The sequence below is a fragment of the Tremella mesenterica genome (assembly GCF_000271645.1).
Source record: "Tremella mesenterica DSM 1558 unplaced genomic scaffold TREMEscaffold_4, whole genome shotgun sequence".
NCBI classification, from domain to species: Eukaryota; Fungi; Basidiomycota; class Tremellomycetes; order Tremellales; family Tremellaceae; genus Tremella; species Tremella mesenterica.
The window spans coordinates 1,285,110-1,298,339 of NW_006711228.1; the positions used below are offsets into that span (position 1 = coordinate 1,285,110).

At 49.4% G+C, this 13,230-nt stretch overlaps 4 protein-coding genes across 4 annotated transcripts; 1 reads left to right on the forward strand and 3 right to left on the reverse strand.

The window, feature by feature from the left end:
* Positions 1-82: 82 nt before the first annotated feature.
* TREMEDRAFT_61869 (uncharacterized protein) lies at positions 83-2,117 on the forward strand (the record flags this gene model as incomplete). Its single annotated transcript, XM_007004140.1, has 10 exons — positions 83-178; positions 223-288; positions 392-669; positions 772-948; positions 997-1,104; positions 1,253-1,340; positions 1,383-1,546; positions 1,595-1,723; positions 1,806-1,910; positions 2,000-2,117. 10 exons carry the CDS (start codon positions 83-85, stop codon positions 2,115-2,117), a joined length of 1,329 nt encoding a protein of 442 aa, XP_007004202.1.
* A 118-nt stretch (positions 2,118-2,235) lies between these two features.
* TREMEDRAFT_61870 (uncharacterized protein) lies at positions 2,236-4,001 on the reverse strand (the record flags this gene model as incomplete). Its single annotated transcript, XM_007004141.1, has 4 exons — positions 2,236-2,842; positions 2,889-3,207; positions 3,265-3,821; positions 3,874-4,001. The coding sequence occupies 4 exons, from the start codon at positions 3,999-4,001 to the stop codon at positions 2,236-2,238; spliced, it is 1,611 nt and encodes a 536-aa protein (XP_007004203.1).
* Positions 4,002-4,183: 182 nt separating this feature from the next.
* Positions 4,184-5,060, reverse strand: TREMEDRAFT_61871 (uncharacterized protein; the record flags this gene model as incomplete). Its single annotated transcript, XM_007004142.1, has 3 exons — positions 4,184-4,254; positions 4,313-4,875; positions 4,927-5,060. 3 exons carry the CDS (start codon positions 5,058-5,060, stop codon positions 4,184-4,186), a joined length of 768 nt encoding a protein of 255 aa, XP_007004204.1.
* Positions 5,061-5,467: 407 nt separating this feature from the next.
* On the reverse strand, positions 5,468-12,639 carry TREMEDRAFT_61872 (uncharacterized protein; the record flags this gene model as incomplete). Its single annotated transcript, XM_007004143.1, has 11 exons — positions 5,468-5,481; positions 5,536-6,104; positions 6,155-6,313; positions 6,559-6,685; positions 6,831-6,857; positions 6,901-6,925; positions 7,162-7,268; positions 7,324-7,372; positions 7,634-8,449; positions 8,496-12,302; positions 12,349-12,639. The coding sequence occupies 11 exons, from the start codon at positions 12,637-12,639 to the stop codon at positions 5,468-5,470; spliced, it is 5,991 nt and encodes a 1,996-aa protein (XP_007004205.1).
* Positions 12,640-13,230: the final 591 nt, after the last annotated feature.

The window sequence follows — 13,230 nt, forward strand, 5'->3', positions numbered from 1 at the left end:
TTGATGTTCAATAGCTACTTGTACGACAGTACAACCGACAGAAAGTAGACAGGCTTATCGTTATCCGGGAAGAAAGACAAATATGACAGCCATAGTAGCTCCCATCCCTCCACCTTTCTACTCTCCTTACTTAGACGATCAATGTAACAAGATCAATTCCAAGCCTGTGCCTTGGGAAGTGAGCCTTCCTCTTCCTCTTCTCAGCCCATGCTGATCAAACAGGGTTATCAACGAGCCAAGCTTCTCTCAGCAGATGAACTTGCTCTTCTAAAATCTCTAAACAAGCTCGTAAGTTCATCCTCACCCATCCTCACCGCCTTGGTGCTTGTCTTTGTCTCAGGAGACGTGATACCCAATGGAGCATATAAGAAAGACCAAAGCTGATCCATAGCCTCCTACCCAACGTCCAACAATCTACGCTACGCAAGGTCAACAATATGCCAAACTTTACATAGACCTCCTACGTAAACTTCAAAGAGTCGATACTGTCCAAGCTGTCGTTGTCGCCATAGGAGACATGCTCTCTGATCCTAACACCATCCCTTTGTTCCACTCCCTCGCCTCGTCAGAATATCCGGATGATCCGTATGGACCTATAGTCAAGTGCTTAGGTATGGAAGAGGAGTTTGCCATCTTAGGATCATTGAGAATATTAGGAATACTTGTAGCGTGAGCTTCTTCCACTCCCCCTAATTTCTGAATGGCCCTCCAGCTCATTCGTCTGCAAGCTTAAATGGTCACTTGTATTCTGGATGACGGTTGATCCATCAGAACAGATCCCAAACCATTCCCTGAACTTCAAGTCCAAATTCTCCTCTCCAGCCTCTCAGGTCTTCTCAATGGCTCCCGTATACCTTTATGGGAAGTCGCAGCTCAGGTCCTGAACGCTATCCTGGGCTCAAGACAATTCCGTCTGGCTGTGTGGGATCAGGGGGAATGCATCTCTGGGTGAGTCCATCTCCTTCCATCATACTATCTAGATCCACTGACAATGAGGTTGGTGAAATCCCTCAAGACGAACCCCAGTCCTCAGGCGCAGTACTGGGCTATATGTTGTCTTTGGCAGTTATCCTTTGAGCCGATCGCGGCGGAGGGGATGGACAAGTGAGTTTCGACAATTTGCTGGCGGCGCATGACTTTCAAGAAGAGCGCATATGTCCTTACCCGAAGACTGCCGTTAATCCAGATCCTGATCTGTAGTCCGCTTCTCCCGTCTCTTCCTGCGCAAATGGAGGTCTGCTGACGTATGTAGGAAGTATGACGCCATAGCCCTCTTGACCAACATCGCCAAAGCCGCCGTCAAAGAGAAGGTCACACGAGTGGTCGTTGCTACTCTCAGAGTGAGTTCTTTCCTGCCTTCTCTGCACAGCACTGAATCGCAGAATCTCTTGACCATCGCCCCTAGTCAAAACCTCCCCTCCATGTTCGTCGTGAAGCTATTGCCTTTCGTCAATTCTTTGAGAGAACGAAAATGGTCCGATGATGAGATTGTGGAAGATCTCAATTACCTTCGGGATGAGCTTCGCAGTCGACTGGATGGTTTGACGTGAGTATTATGTAACGTGGCAATCAGCCATGGGAAGCTGACAACAAGAACATTTGACGAATACGCATCAGAGATAGAGAGTGGTCACCTTGTGTGGAGTCCGGCTCATGAGAGTGAGGAGTTTTGGAGAGATAACGGTCTGCGGATAGCACATGAGGGGAATGGGAAAATCGTGAAGTGAGTTGTACTCGATCGCACAGCGTTCTCGAGTCGCTCTCGGGAGAGAATTGGACGGGTGTACCTCAAGGCTAATTACCAGACGGCTAGTCGAGATCCTGCATCAAAGCTCAGAACCTATCGTGCTGGCTATAGCGGCACACGATATCGGAAGGTTCATCAAATACGGAGGAGACAAAGCGAAGCAGTACGTACGCCGTTCCCCCTCATCAAGTCGAGATCAGTCATCGGTGGAGGGAAGAAGGGAAAGAGAAGACGGATTGAGCTGATCTGCAGAACGATTTCCGACTTGAACGGAAAGACCAGGTTGATCGAGTTGATGGCACATGAGAATGCGGATGTTCGGTACAATGCGCTCATGAGTGTACAGAGGTTGATGAGCCAACATGTGTGAGTTGTAGACCATTTTGCATGTCATTCAATATTTCCCAGACCCAACAGAAGATTTGGCTTATCAACCCCTCGTGGCTCTAGAGCATCTCGTTATCTTTGTTTGAGCGACGCCTTTATGGTTATCTAAGTAGCTCACCTTCGACCCCAAGAATGTCGCAGAACTCTCTTGCGACCGAATCCCATCCGGCTTGATCTTGAGGGACTGTCTTTTGGTTCCTCCTGGCCCGCAGTAGTGCCCAGGTAATTCGTGGAGAGGATTTTGTGTACATGTCCAGATCCCAGCGATCGACGTCAAGCACAAATCCTTGAGCGACCCCTTGCTTATTCGCCAACGCGCCCGCTGATTCGTCTTTGATCACAGTGAAAGATCGGGGCCAAGCTTTTCGTATAGCTCGCGAACATACGATCACGTCGTCAAGTATCGCCCCTAGGTAAAAGGCCAACCAAGCTGGTCCACCTCCTGGCGCACTGATCCAGCTCTGGAGCAACAATCGAATATCGAGTAATGCGCCGGTACACTCATATTTCTGGAAGAATTGTACCACCACGGATAACGTAGAAAAGTATGAGGCGATCTGGTCCGGAAAATTCTTGCCATGTAGGATATCCAGAGCTGCGGTCAGAGTGTCGGCCGTCTCCAACGATTCGTCGACGAGCTCGATACGCGGCACTTTCTGCTCTTGAACGCTGGGATCGGGAATTTCAAGCATTGCTCTGAAGACGGGACTGATATGCTCAGTAAGGGTCAATGATGGCTGACGAAAACTCTCACCTGGAAGCTTTGAGATAGTACGAGTAAACCCTGAAATAGACATTGTCACTTGAGACGAGGATGAGGTCGGCGTCAGAATCGTTGTAAGCAGAGGAGAATTTGTCGGTCATGTTTGTGGACGTGGTGAAGAAGTGAACACTGAGTCGGGTCAGAAAGTAAACACCAATGGAGAAAGAGGGGCCGGGGGTCAGTCTGGCGATTGTGAGTCTTTGTTTCCATGGTGACATCGTCATTGCTTTGGAGGGCGCACTAGCTGAACTATCGACAGATGTATGTGCCTGCTCCACCACCTCCAAAACCTCACAACACACGCCCACTCCTTCATGGTTTATCATCTGTCGTCAGCCGTATATGGGGCGGGAGGCGAATGACCCACCTTTCACTTTGAGGAGTTCGCAAAAGTGAGTCGCCATCTTGTCCCATCCTTCGTCGCTTGTCGGAAGTCCGTTTTGATGTCGCGCCGCTCTCAAGATCGCCCATAATATAGGAGCCGGGATTTGTGAGAATCTTTCGAGGGATAACCCTGCAATATCGAATGGGCTGCTTGTCGGCTCAGATCCCTGGGTGCCCGGCGACCCGTCAATGGCGGATAGACCTGCGCGTCGCATTGCTCGAGAACAGGTGACAACGTCATTGAGGTCGGCCGATACCAAGAACGCATACCACGCAGACTGCCGCTCGAATGCTATCCACCGGTGAAGTAATGATACAACTTTATCGATTGCCCCTTCGCACTCATATTTCAGAAGGAACCGATTGATCTTGATCAGCTTGAAGCGATAAGTCTCAGTGTCAGTCGGCCAGGTCTTGCTGTATAGGATATTTAGGGCACCCTCTAGCACCTCGGCACTTTCGATCTCTCTATCGGTCAAGTGGATAATCGGCCGTTTGACATTCGTATCCGGCATTTCAAGCATAGCGCGAAAGACAGCACTGACGAAGTCAGCGGTCTATGGCTGACGAGAAATTCCGACGTATCACTCACCTGGCTGATTTGAGATGATAGGAGTGAACCTTGAAGTGGATATCGTCACTTGAGACGAGGGTGAGGTCGGCGTCGGCATCGGCGTCGGCATCGGCGTCGGCATAGGTGGAAGACGTTTTATCGCTCATATTCTTTCCAAGTGAGGGGGAGGCAGCAAAGAGGTGTAATGGAGAAACGGTAAAAAGCAGAGAGCGGAGTCTTAGATGGCGGACCGCAAATCTCAGTAAAGGGATTGTGAGACTTGACGACGGTATGGGCGCATTTCAATATGTACATGCGGTTTCATGCTGACAACCTAGATCACCTATCATCATACGCTCCCGCCATCATTTCCTCCTTCGATTCCCAGGACACCCCCATTATCGTCTCGTCCGTTCACGGCTGGTCATCTGTCAAGCGTCAGCCAAAGGAATATGATCAGAACATAGAATGCACCTACCTTTTACTTCGAGTAACTTGAGGAATTGATCTGCAATCTCGTTCCAGCCTTCAGTGCTCGTCGGTTGGCTCTTTGTCGCTCGAAGAATGGCCCATACCGTTGGTCCTGGTATCTTACTGAACGTTGTCAGTGATAGGCTTCCTAGATCAAACACAGTCGTCGATTTTTGGGCACCTTGCAGTACACTAGACCCCGAGAGGCCACATTTTCCTGCGCGACGCATCGCTCGAGCACATGTCACGATATCGTCCATGGCTACCGACACGAGGAATGCCGACCAGGCACCATGATTGCTGTAGGTAATCCAGCTATGAAGTAGCAAACGAATTCTCGCTATTGTTCCATCACACTCATATTTTCGCAAGAGAGGAATGATTTTACGCAGTTCGTCCCGATACTCTGCTGGGTCTGGGGGAAACGGTCTTTCGTAGATGATGCCCAGGGCGCCCTCGAGTACTTCTGCCGTCTCGATGTCATTGTCCGTCAGATAGATCGTTGGTAGTGGTCGGTCCCCTTTCTTGGCGTCTAGGTTCGGACTGTCAAGCATGGCGCGGAAAACGACACTGCTCGTCAGCGACGTATGGCTGACGAGAGGTTGTTGTCAGACTACTCACCTAGCTGCTTTTAGATAGTAAGAATGTACTTTGAAATGGATTTCATCACTGGAGACAAGTACGAGGTCGGCGTCATCTGCATTGTAGGTCTCGGAGATCTTGACGTCCGTTTCTTTGGGATCGACTTGCGACATGATTTCAGTAGGAAGAGAGTGAAGGAGAGAAGAGAAGAGAGGTGAAATGTATGGAAATTGATGGCATGATCACTTGACTACCAGGTACCATCAATCTGACTACTTCCGCGACAATTCAAATCAAAACCTCTCGTCCCGAATAAGCTCTGTTTCACATGCACTTGCATGACTGTCTCAAACCAGAAGTTCATATTCCTTCAGGGGATTTTACTACAGTCGAAGCTGTCAAACTCGATAGCCATCAAACGTGATACGCTGTGGTAGTCGATTTGATTTCTTTGGAACCGAATGATATTTTCCCAGCCAAACTCCCCTCTCAAACCTGATACATTGTGAAATCTGATCACTTTTGGGGGCTACGGAAGCCTATCGAGTTTCACAGCTTCGACTGTACACTACTTGCCATATCATGATGCCAAATCTACTTGGATCAGCCGAAAGTGACTCAACGGACAAAAAAACACTCAGCACTTACCCTCTACCCCAAGTAACTCGCAAAACCTACTAGCGACTTTACTCCAACCATCATTCTTCTGTGGCAAAGTCCGTTGACTCTTGGTCGCCCGTAATATCGCCCATAACATCGGTACTGGTATCTGCGAAAACTGTTCCAAAGAAAGATTCCCCAAATCGAACACACTAGACGAATCACGAGAACCTTGTTTCTCGTCCGTTGCTCTAATTCCCCAATTACCCGCTCGTCTTATGGCTCGAGAACAAGTCACTATATCGTCCAAAGCTGCCGAAACGATGAATGCTGACCAAGCGGCTGAAGTATCAGGTGAAGTGATCCATCTATGTAATAATAAACGAATTTTATCGATCGATCCTTCGCATTCGTATTTCTGTAAGAACCGGATAACTTTGAGTAATCTGGCATGATACTTTCGATGATCGTCTGGGAATTGTTTGCCATAAAGGACGTCCAAAGCGGCGCGAAGTATATTGGCTGTCTCGATAGTAGAGTCGGTCAAGTGTATCATCGGTCGTTCTCCTGACTGAGCCATTGAGTCAGGGTTCTGAAGCATGTTACGGAAGATGACGCTGAATGTTAGAAAAAGAGGTTTAGTGAAAGAGAGAAGGATTATTCGTACCTGGCAGCTTTTAGATAATAGGAATGTACTTTGAATCGAGTTTCATCACTTGATACCAGGATTAGATCGGCATTCTCGTCGTCGTATTCGGGTATTTCTGACTTGGATTTGGAAGAAGTGGTTGATCCGTCTTCGGACGTCTCGTCTTCAGATAGCTCGCTTTCAGTCATTTCCTGGTCCATTCCCTCTAGTCAAATACGAGTATTAACGGTGAAGAGTTGAGGTAGTCAGTCTATCGAATGTGAGTAGACTTTTGGTCGGGTAACACGTTGACGACCAGGGTTGAACCAAATGAGTATTTTAGTGTCTGATGGCATCAAGAGAGCCCTGAGCAGTGGAACGAAAACGGAATAACCCTGATTTCCTCATTTAACCTCATACATCATCAACTATCGAGTACAAACTCTTCTGAACCCTCTGTATCGTGCATACCATCCTCGATGGTCGCCCGCTTCCTTCGCAGCAATGGCAGCGCTCTTCCGTGCGCACAATTGGACCTCAATGACCGGATCCATCGTGAAGCGAGTTGAACTTGAAGATCATCACTATGATGACACATACGTTCAACATCCCTTCATCATGATCAATTTCACGTCCAACTTATCCCTCGTTTCTTCTTGGAAACCTATCATATATCAGCTCTCAACGATCTTCACCTGACGATACCTATACACACTTTTGACTGCTTCACTATTCACATGATCTACATTTTAGCCTCTTCACGTGGAGGGAAAGAAAGGACGAACCTTCGTAGGCGCTTTGGTCGACATACTATCCATCAGCCAGACTCCCTTGTATCCAGTGGGATGGATAGCTCAACCGATGAGAGTTGATAGTGATTGAGAGTGGAAGTAGATGGAGTTATAGGATGAGAATGAAATGTCATCGAGAAAGCTAGAAGGAAGACGGAGGGCAAGGGTAGCCGTGAAGTCAAGCGGATCGGATCAAGAGTGATAAAGGGAAATGGTCGTTTTTATTGTGCGTTATGGTGAGAGCTGAATACATACCTCTTCCCACATATAAAACACTCCCGCTTTGTCCGTATCCTCTGTGAGCTGATATTGTATTGTACCTTTCTCGGTCTCTTTCACCTTCTTATTCACCTTGATCAGAGCTATCATGAGTACTCGAGCACACTGATAAAAGTCAAGTATCACCCATAAACCCACCTTCTCTCACAGATGCTTCGTGACTCGGTCGAGCGATGATAGTCGCCAACTGCAATTTAGCCACCATATACGAAGACGGGGAATGTGCTCACAGAGAAGATACTCATGATGCCTTCATAAACTTCTACTGTGGAGGATGATGAGAAGAAGGACAAACCGTGATTATCAGAGATACATTCAAAAGTGATGAAGATCAATTTGCTAGTGATGGTGATGCTACTTCAGGCAAGTCAATAACGTATGTTCCTCACTCATAAAAGATCCATACAACCTGACAAAATTGACAACCCGAGTCATTCGATCATCTAACCCAAGTATCCACCCTGTGATCTTCGGCTCGCTTCCCATTTTCCATCTCAATCTCCATCTGTTCGATTCCTCGACGTAAAACATCCTCCGATTTTGATCTTCTCGCTCCTGGCCTATCTCCCAACTCATCCTTCTCACCCAAACCGATCGAATGGAATGATTCGACCGAGTGAATCGACGTTTGACTTTGGCTCCGATGCAGAGGGTCCACTATAGATTCAACCTCACTATTCCGTCGAGCATCGGGTAAAACGTCTGCAGTGTCATCTTCCTCATTATCATCATCATCCATTGCGTTTCCCTCAGCAATTTCATCAGGCCGGACGTGATTGTCTTGGTCTTTTTCGTCCGATTTGACACGAGAAGTAGTAGGTTTACTTGTCGTCATCCCGGATACATCTTGTTCTCCATATTCCACTTGAAGATCCGATACCCCAGATTGAGATAAAGGCGAATTCGATGGAGATGGCATTGGAGAGCTATCTCCTCTACTTGAACGCATTCCCACTTCTCTAGGAGATTTCGCATCACGTAATCCGATACCCATATTATCCATGACCGAACTTCGCAATCTCGCACTTTCACGTTTCTCCCTCGCCATGTGATTACGCAGAATGATTATCCATATTCGTAGCTTGGCACTCTCCAGTCTGTCCTGCCTCAACGGATGCGCTAAACCAGGAAGAGCAGCGACTAATCTATCCCTAGACGATTTGAGGAACGGAGTGAGGATTGCGATGTTTCGAGCGAGTTGAAAAGAGGTTTGGATGGACGAGTCAACTTGATCGGCTTTTTCGCTCAAAGCGCGGATCTTTTCCTGTTACATCAGTCCCTACTTCATAAGAAGTAAGATTACGACTCACATCAATAGCCTGCCAGCGTGCTGATTGGGCGGCTTGAAGTGAAAGAGCGTGGGTGTTGGTGGTCAGATAAGGATTATGTGACTCGTTTGGATTTGAAGAAAAATTACGATCGTCGATCTTCTCCATATCATCACCTTTCATCTGACTCCGTAATCTCTGACCGCTGTCTGATACACCTCTCTGCATGGGTTCCCCAAATACCTTTCTCTCATTATCCCTCCCCATCTCAGCTGATACCCTCGATATTGGCATGGTCGCAGATGAGAATGGTTCCTTCTCCGTCATCGCAGCTCGCATACGAATGCCAGCCGTCCTGAACGCACTTGCGTAATTGATCAAACCTATCCACTCATTCATCTCCCCTTCTTGCAGAAGTTGTATGACGTATTGTCTTCCTAATGGCATGACGAACCTGAAGGTGTATGGACCGGTATGATGCTTAGACCGTTTATCGTACACCGCTAAGGCATCTTTGAGGGAGAGCATTTCTTCCGGTTGTCCGGAAGGAAAAGCCACTTCCACGCTCTCTCCTCCGACTACTTCCACGGGGGCAACTTTGGGAGTTGAATCTTTGTACAGAAGCATTTGAGAAGGTGTAAGTACCACTATCGTCGGTCGCCACTTGCGTGCTTTCTTCCCAGCTATATCGATACTGTCATGTTTCCTCACTAAAACCCGAGCGATTTTGGCGACTTGTAAAGTCGTTCCTTGTCCAGCAAGCGTAAGAGGTGATGTTGGACGTGAACTATTGTTGAGTTTCGACGACAGCTTCCGCTTAGATGGACTCGGTAAGGGGACAATCTTGGCACGGATGAAGGCTCGATGTAGACGCTCCACATGTAAAGCAGGAAGAGTTCCCATTGCAGATAAGTGATCTTCAATTGGAAAGTGATGTCGTACTTCGTGCTCGAGATTGCGCAACTGGGCATTGTTGATCATACCGTACACGTCAATTGAGGAAGGTTTTGACTGAGCCATTGCGGTGGAAGAACTGTTGACGGATAGACCAGATAATGTGTGGCTCCGCGATCGCCCACCCGGACCTGGATTGAGGGTCGGTCGACTCACTTCATCATCGTCCATAAAGATGAATTCCTCCGCCGTTATATTATCGTAGAACACTTCGAGAACGATCGGAAGAACTCCCTCTAACCTCGTATTCCGCACATAGTCGGCTTTGGTCATCTTTGATTTGTTGTGAGCGTTAAAGTGATCGGTATGGAGCATGAGCATGGAAAAGGCAAGAACGTAGGTATTGTCCGTCTTACCGAACAACAAGGGTTCGCATTCCTCATATCGGGTCGCGAAAGCTTCGATCACGCGATCGATTTGCTGCGTCTCTTTGGGTAGAGACATCTGCAAAAGTAACATACGCAGAGCAACGTCCAGCGGCTGATGGACAAAGTCGAACCGACCCATATACAGTCGAAGGGCTTCAGCGTGGAAGGGATCGGCACGAGCTGCAAGAACGCCAGCAATATCCACTCTACCAATAGTGGTCATTACTCGAGCTAGCCAGTCCTGTGCCGATTCATCAGCCTCTATTGCTGGAACGTTGACGGAATGTTTTGCAGTGGCGCCTGGGACACTACTCGTACTCGGTCTGGGGGAGGTCGTCAAGCTGAGGGCAACCGACGAACCATTGTTGGGTAAACCGTTCGTGAAAGTGGAGGAAGCACTACCACTTGATCTCGGGGGAAGAGGGAAGAGACCTGTCGCTTTTGGTGAGCTTCCCAGAAGGCCGGTCGAGATACGATGGATGACGCTCGGTCTTCGTCGAGGTGGGGTTGCCGCTATAGGGTAGATGTTTGGGGAAGGAGGCAGGAGGGAAGCTGACGACGGACCGACAGATGAGACTGTTGAAGCACGAGCTCTGGCAAACCGCTTGGATACGGCCGTGGAAGGTGGTTGCACAGAGGTGGCGAGAGGAGAGGATGCGGAGAAAGAATTTCTTGGCGAGCGTGATAAAGGCTCGTCTAGTAAGATGAGCCGATCGCTATTCGAAACCGGCAGAGGTGGACTGTCAAGATGAAAGCCAGGGATAGAGGCGGGAGAAATCATGGAAGACGAGGAAGATGACGGCACTCGTGTTCGATCTTCCAATCGTCCAGGTCTCACCACTCCAAACTCGTCCAGATCACGACCCGAAATGCGGGAGACGGTTTGACTCCGTTGACGAGAGCTGCTACGAGTAAAGACGTTGCGCATACGATCTATTATAGCCGAGTTGTTGGAATTGGTCCTGGCACCGAGTCTGGGACGTACCGGAGTGGGGTTCGATGAACCATGGTTCAGATCCGGCTGTAAGGCTGGGAAGATTATCTCGTCTGGAGAGGGTGCTGGGGCATCGGACCATGCCCGAGGTCGAGTCTCTTTAGATGGTCTTGGCGCCGTCGAAGATGCCAAGCCCAGGGGATTGCTTTCTGGAAGGGGTTCCAATGGCGTATGAAGTGAGGAGCTGGAAGACTGCTGGCCTCCTTCCAGGCCATCCATCCACGGGCGGATCCCAGGACCCCAACGACTCAAACTTTCAGCGTATAGAAGCTCTTCTGTCTCCGAACCGACATGAGGAGTTTCGACTCCGGATATTACGTGAGATATGTTAATGGGCGAGGAGACAGATTGAATCGGAGGGAGGACCAGAGAGGACTGTGATGACATGGCAGTGCCATTTCGATGAGGGAGGGGAGGGGTGGTGATGATGTTCGGCAGTTCAGACGTAGATGTTCCGGCAGGAGAACTCTCCTGTTTGGCCGACGCACGTCGGTGGAAGAGGGCAGATAACTTGCCGCCGGGAGAAGGTACGACTGTGGTGGTAGAGGGCGCTGCTGGAAGTCCTGGTCTTATCATCATCACGGGAGAAGAAGTGCGCGAGGAGTTGGCGATGCTGGGTACGGGGCTTGGAAGGCGATGCGAATCCATATGAAAGCCGATACTTTGAGGAGCGCCGGCTCGTCCTCTATCCTGCAACTCCTCTCCTGTATCGTCCGCCTTCAATTTCCCCACTGATTTGGGTCTACGAGGAGTTTTACGCACCCCAAGCCATTCAAGTACTCGCGATGATTTTCTCTCCCCTGTGTCTGCAGGTATCCCATCGTGACTGTGCCCGGCCAGACTAATCCTACTCGAATTTGGTGCGTCGTCCATTCTCAAGATGCCTGACATACTGCGGACACGCTTGACGTGCTGTGCCTTCGTATCCCTTCGCTCCCTGCTCGAATCCCGACTACTACTCGGTCTTCCTCCCTCATCGACAAATGAAATACGTGATCCAGGACTGAGATTTCGATTGGGTAAGGGCGATGAGACCGCTACCCTATTGACGTCCTTTTCTGGAGAAGATCGTCGGTGTACCGCAGTAGGCAGACCGAGACCGATCGGTGAGCTCTTTTGCACTTTGTCTGGACTGGAGCGAGACGCTAGGGGGGTATTGGATCGAGCTAGAGAGCCGCTCCGGCGTCTGTATGGCCCAGAGATCTGAGTCTTCACAACCTCGAAATCCGTCGGTTTGTGCGGACTGCTCGGAGTGACAACGATTCCTCGTGGTAAGGGCGGGGGCGTCGCATTTTCGTCACCCTTAACCGCATCGAGCGATAATTTATTGGGCGGAAGTGGAGGAAGTGGTCTGTCATATAGTAGGGGCGGGTGGGCTTTTTCGAAAGATCGTCTGGGAAATGTTGAAGTTGGTGTAGGATGAGTGAGTGACGAGCTTCGAGGTGGGTGGTAATCAGGTATCCAGGGTGAGTCGGGGATGGGAAACGGATGTCTATCGCTAGCTGCGCGAGTGAATGTGCGGGAGGTGAAGGCCTATCTGATCAGCTTTGCATGGTGATGACTACTTGTACAAACTCACGGAGGGCGGCGGCATGGGTTCAGGCAAAGGAGGTTTGTGAGGTAAATCCTGCAAACGCAATACCTCCCCGTCAGGATCGATCTTCGATTTGCGCTTCTTCTTAAGTTTTGAAGCTTTTTCCGGTTCGCCATTAATGTTGAGCATCTCGCCATGATCTTCACTGACCATGTCTGTACGGACAGGTTCGGTGACCGAGATGACCGAGGGGCCGCTTTCTACCACGCGCTCACCCTCAGCATCATGTCCCACGATGGCCAGCTCATGCTCTTCATGTTCCTCTTCCTGGGCCATGCTGGGTCGACGGGAGATGCCGGATCCAGTCGGTGAACTGGTCGTCAAGTGGACAGGAGGAGTGAGAGAGAACCAAGACCGTCTTTTTGGCTTATTACTGGGGGTGGTGGGTGGGGTACATCTGGATGGACCAGCATCAGGATTTGACTGGAGATCCATTTGTATGGGGAGAAAGATAGAAGTCTAAGAGAATGATGGGATCGTTTCAGAGGGGTGGAAGGGATTGACGTCGGAGGGGTTTCAGGTTGAGAGGACGTGGATCATTGGTCATTCACTCTGCGATTCGACGCTCAGAGGATCATAAGTTAGGAGTCATTTGATCTGTCGGCTACTGCCTTCCTACTTGCAGTATGTAGCTCGGCTGGATGAGTCGGTTTCAGGTGTTGCCGAGTGTGATAAGAGGAGGAAGGTGGAGGAGAGTGAGTGGGTCGAGTCTGGACTTCTGCGCAGGTTGCGGGTGGGAAGAAAGTCACGTGATTCTCAATCCCCTGTGGCATCTACCAGTAAGTAGTATCAAGGTTACCGTGGAAATGAGTATACAGTATGCCTCGTATCGCCCTCGATGTTGAAAGCAAGAGGCTGCATACTCGA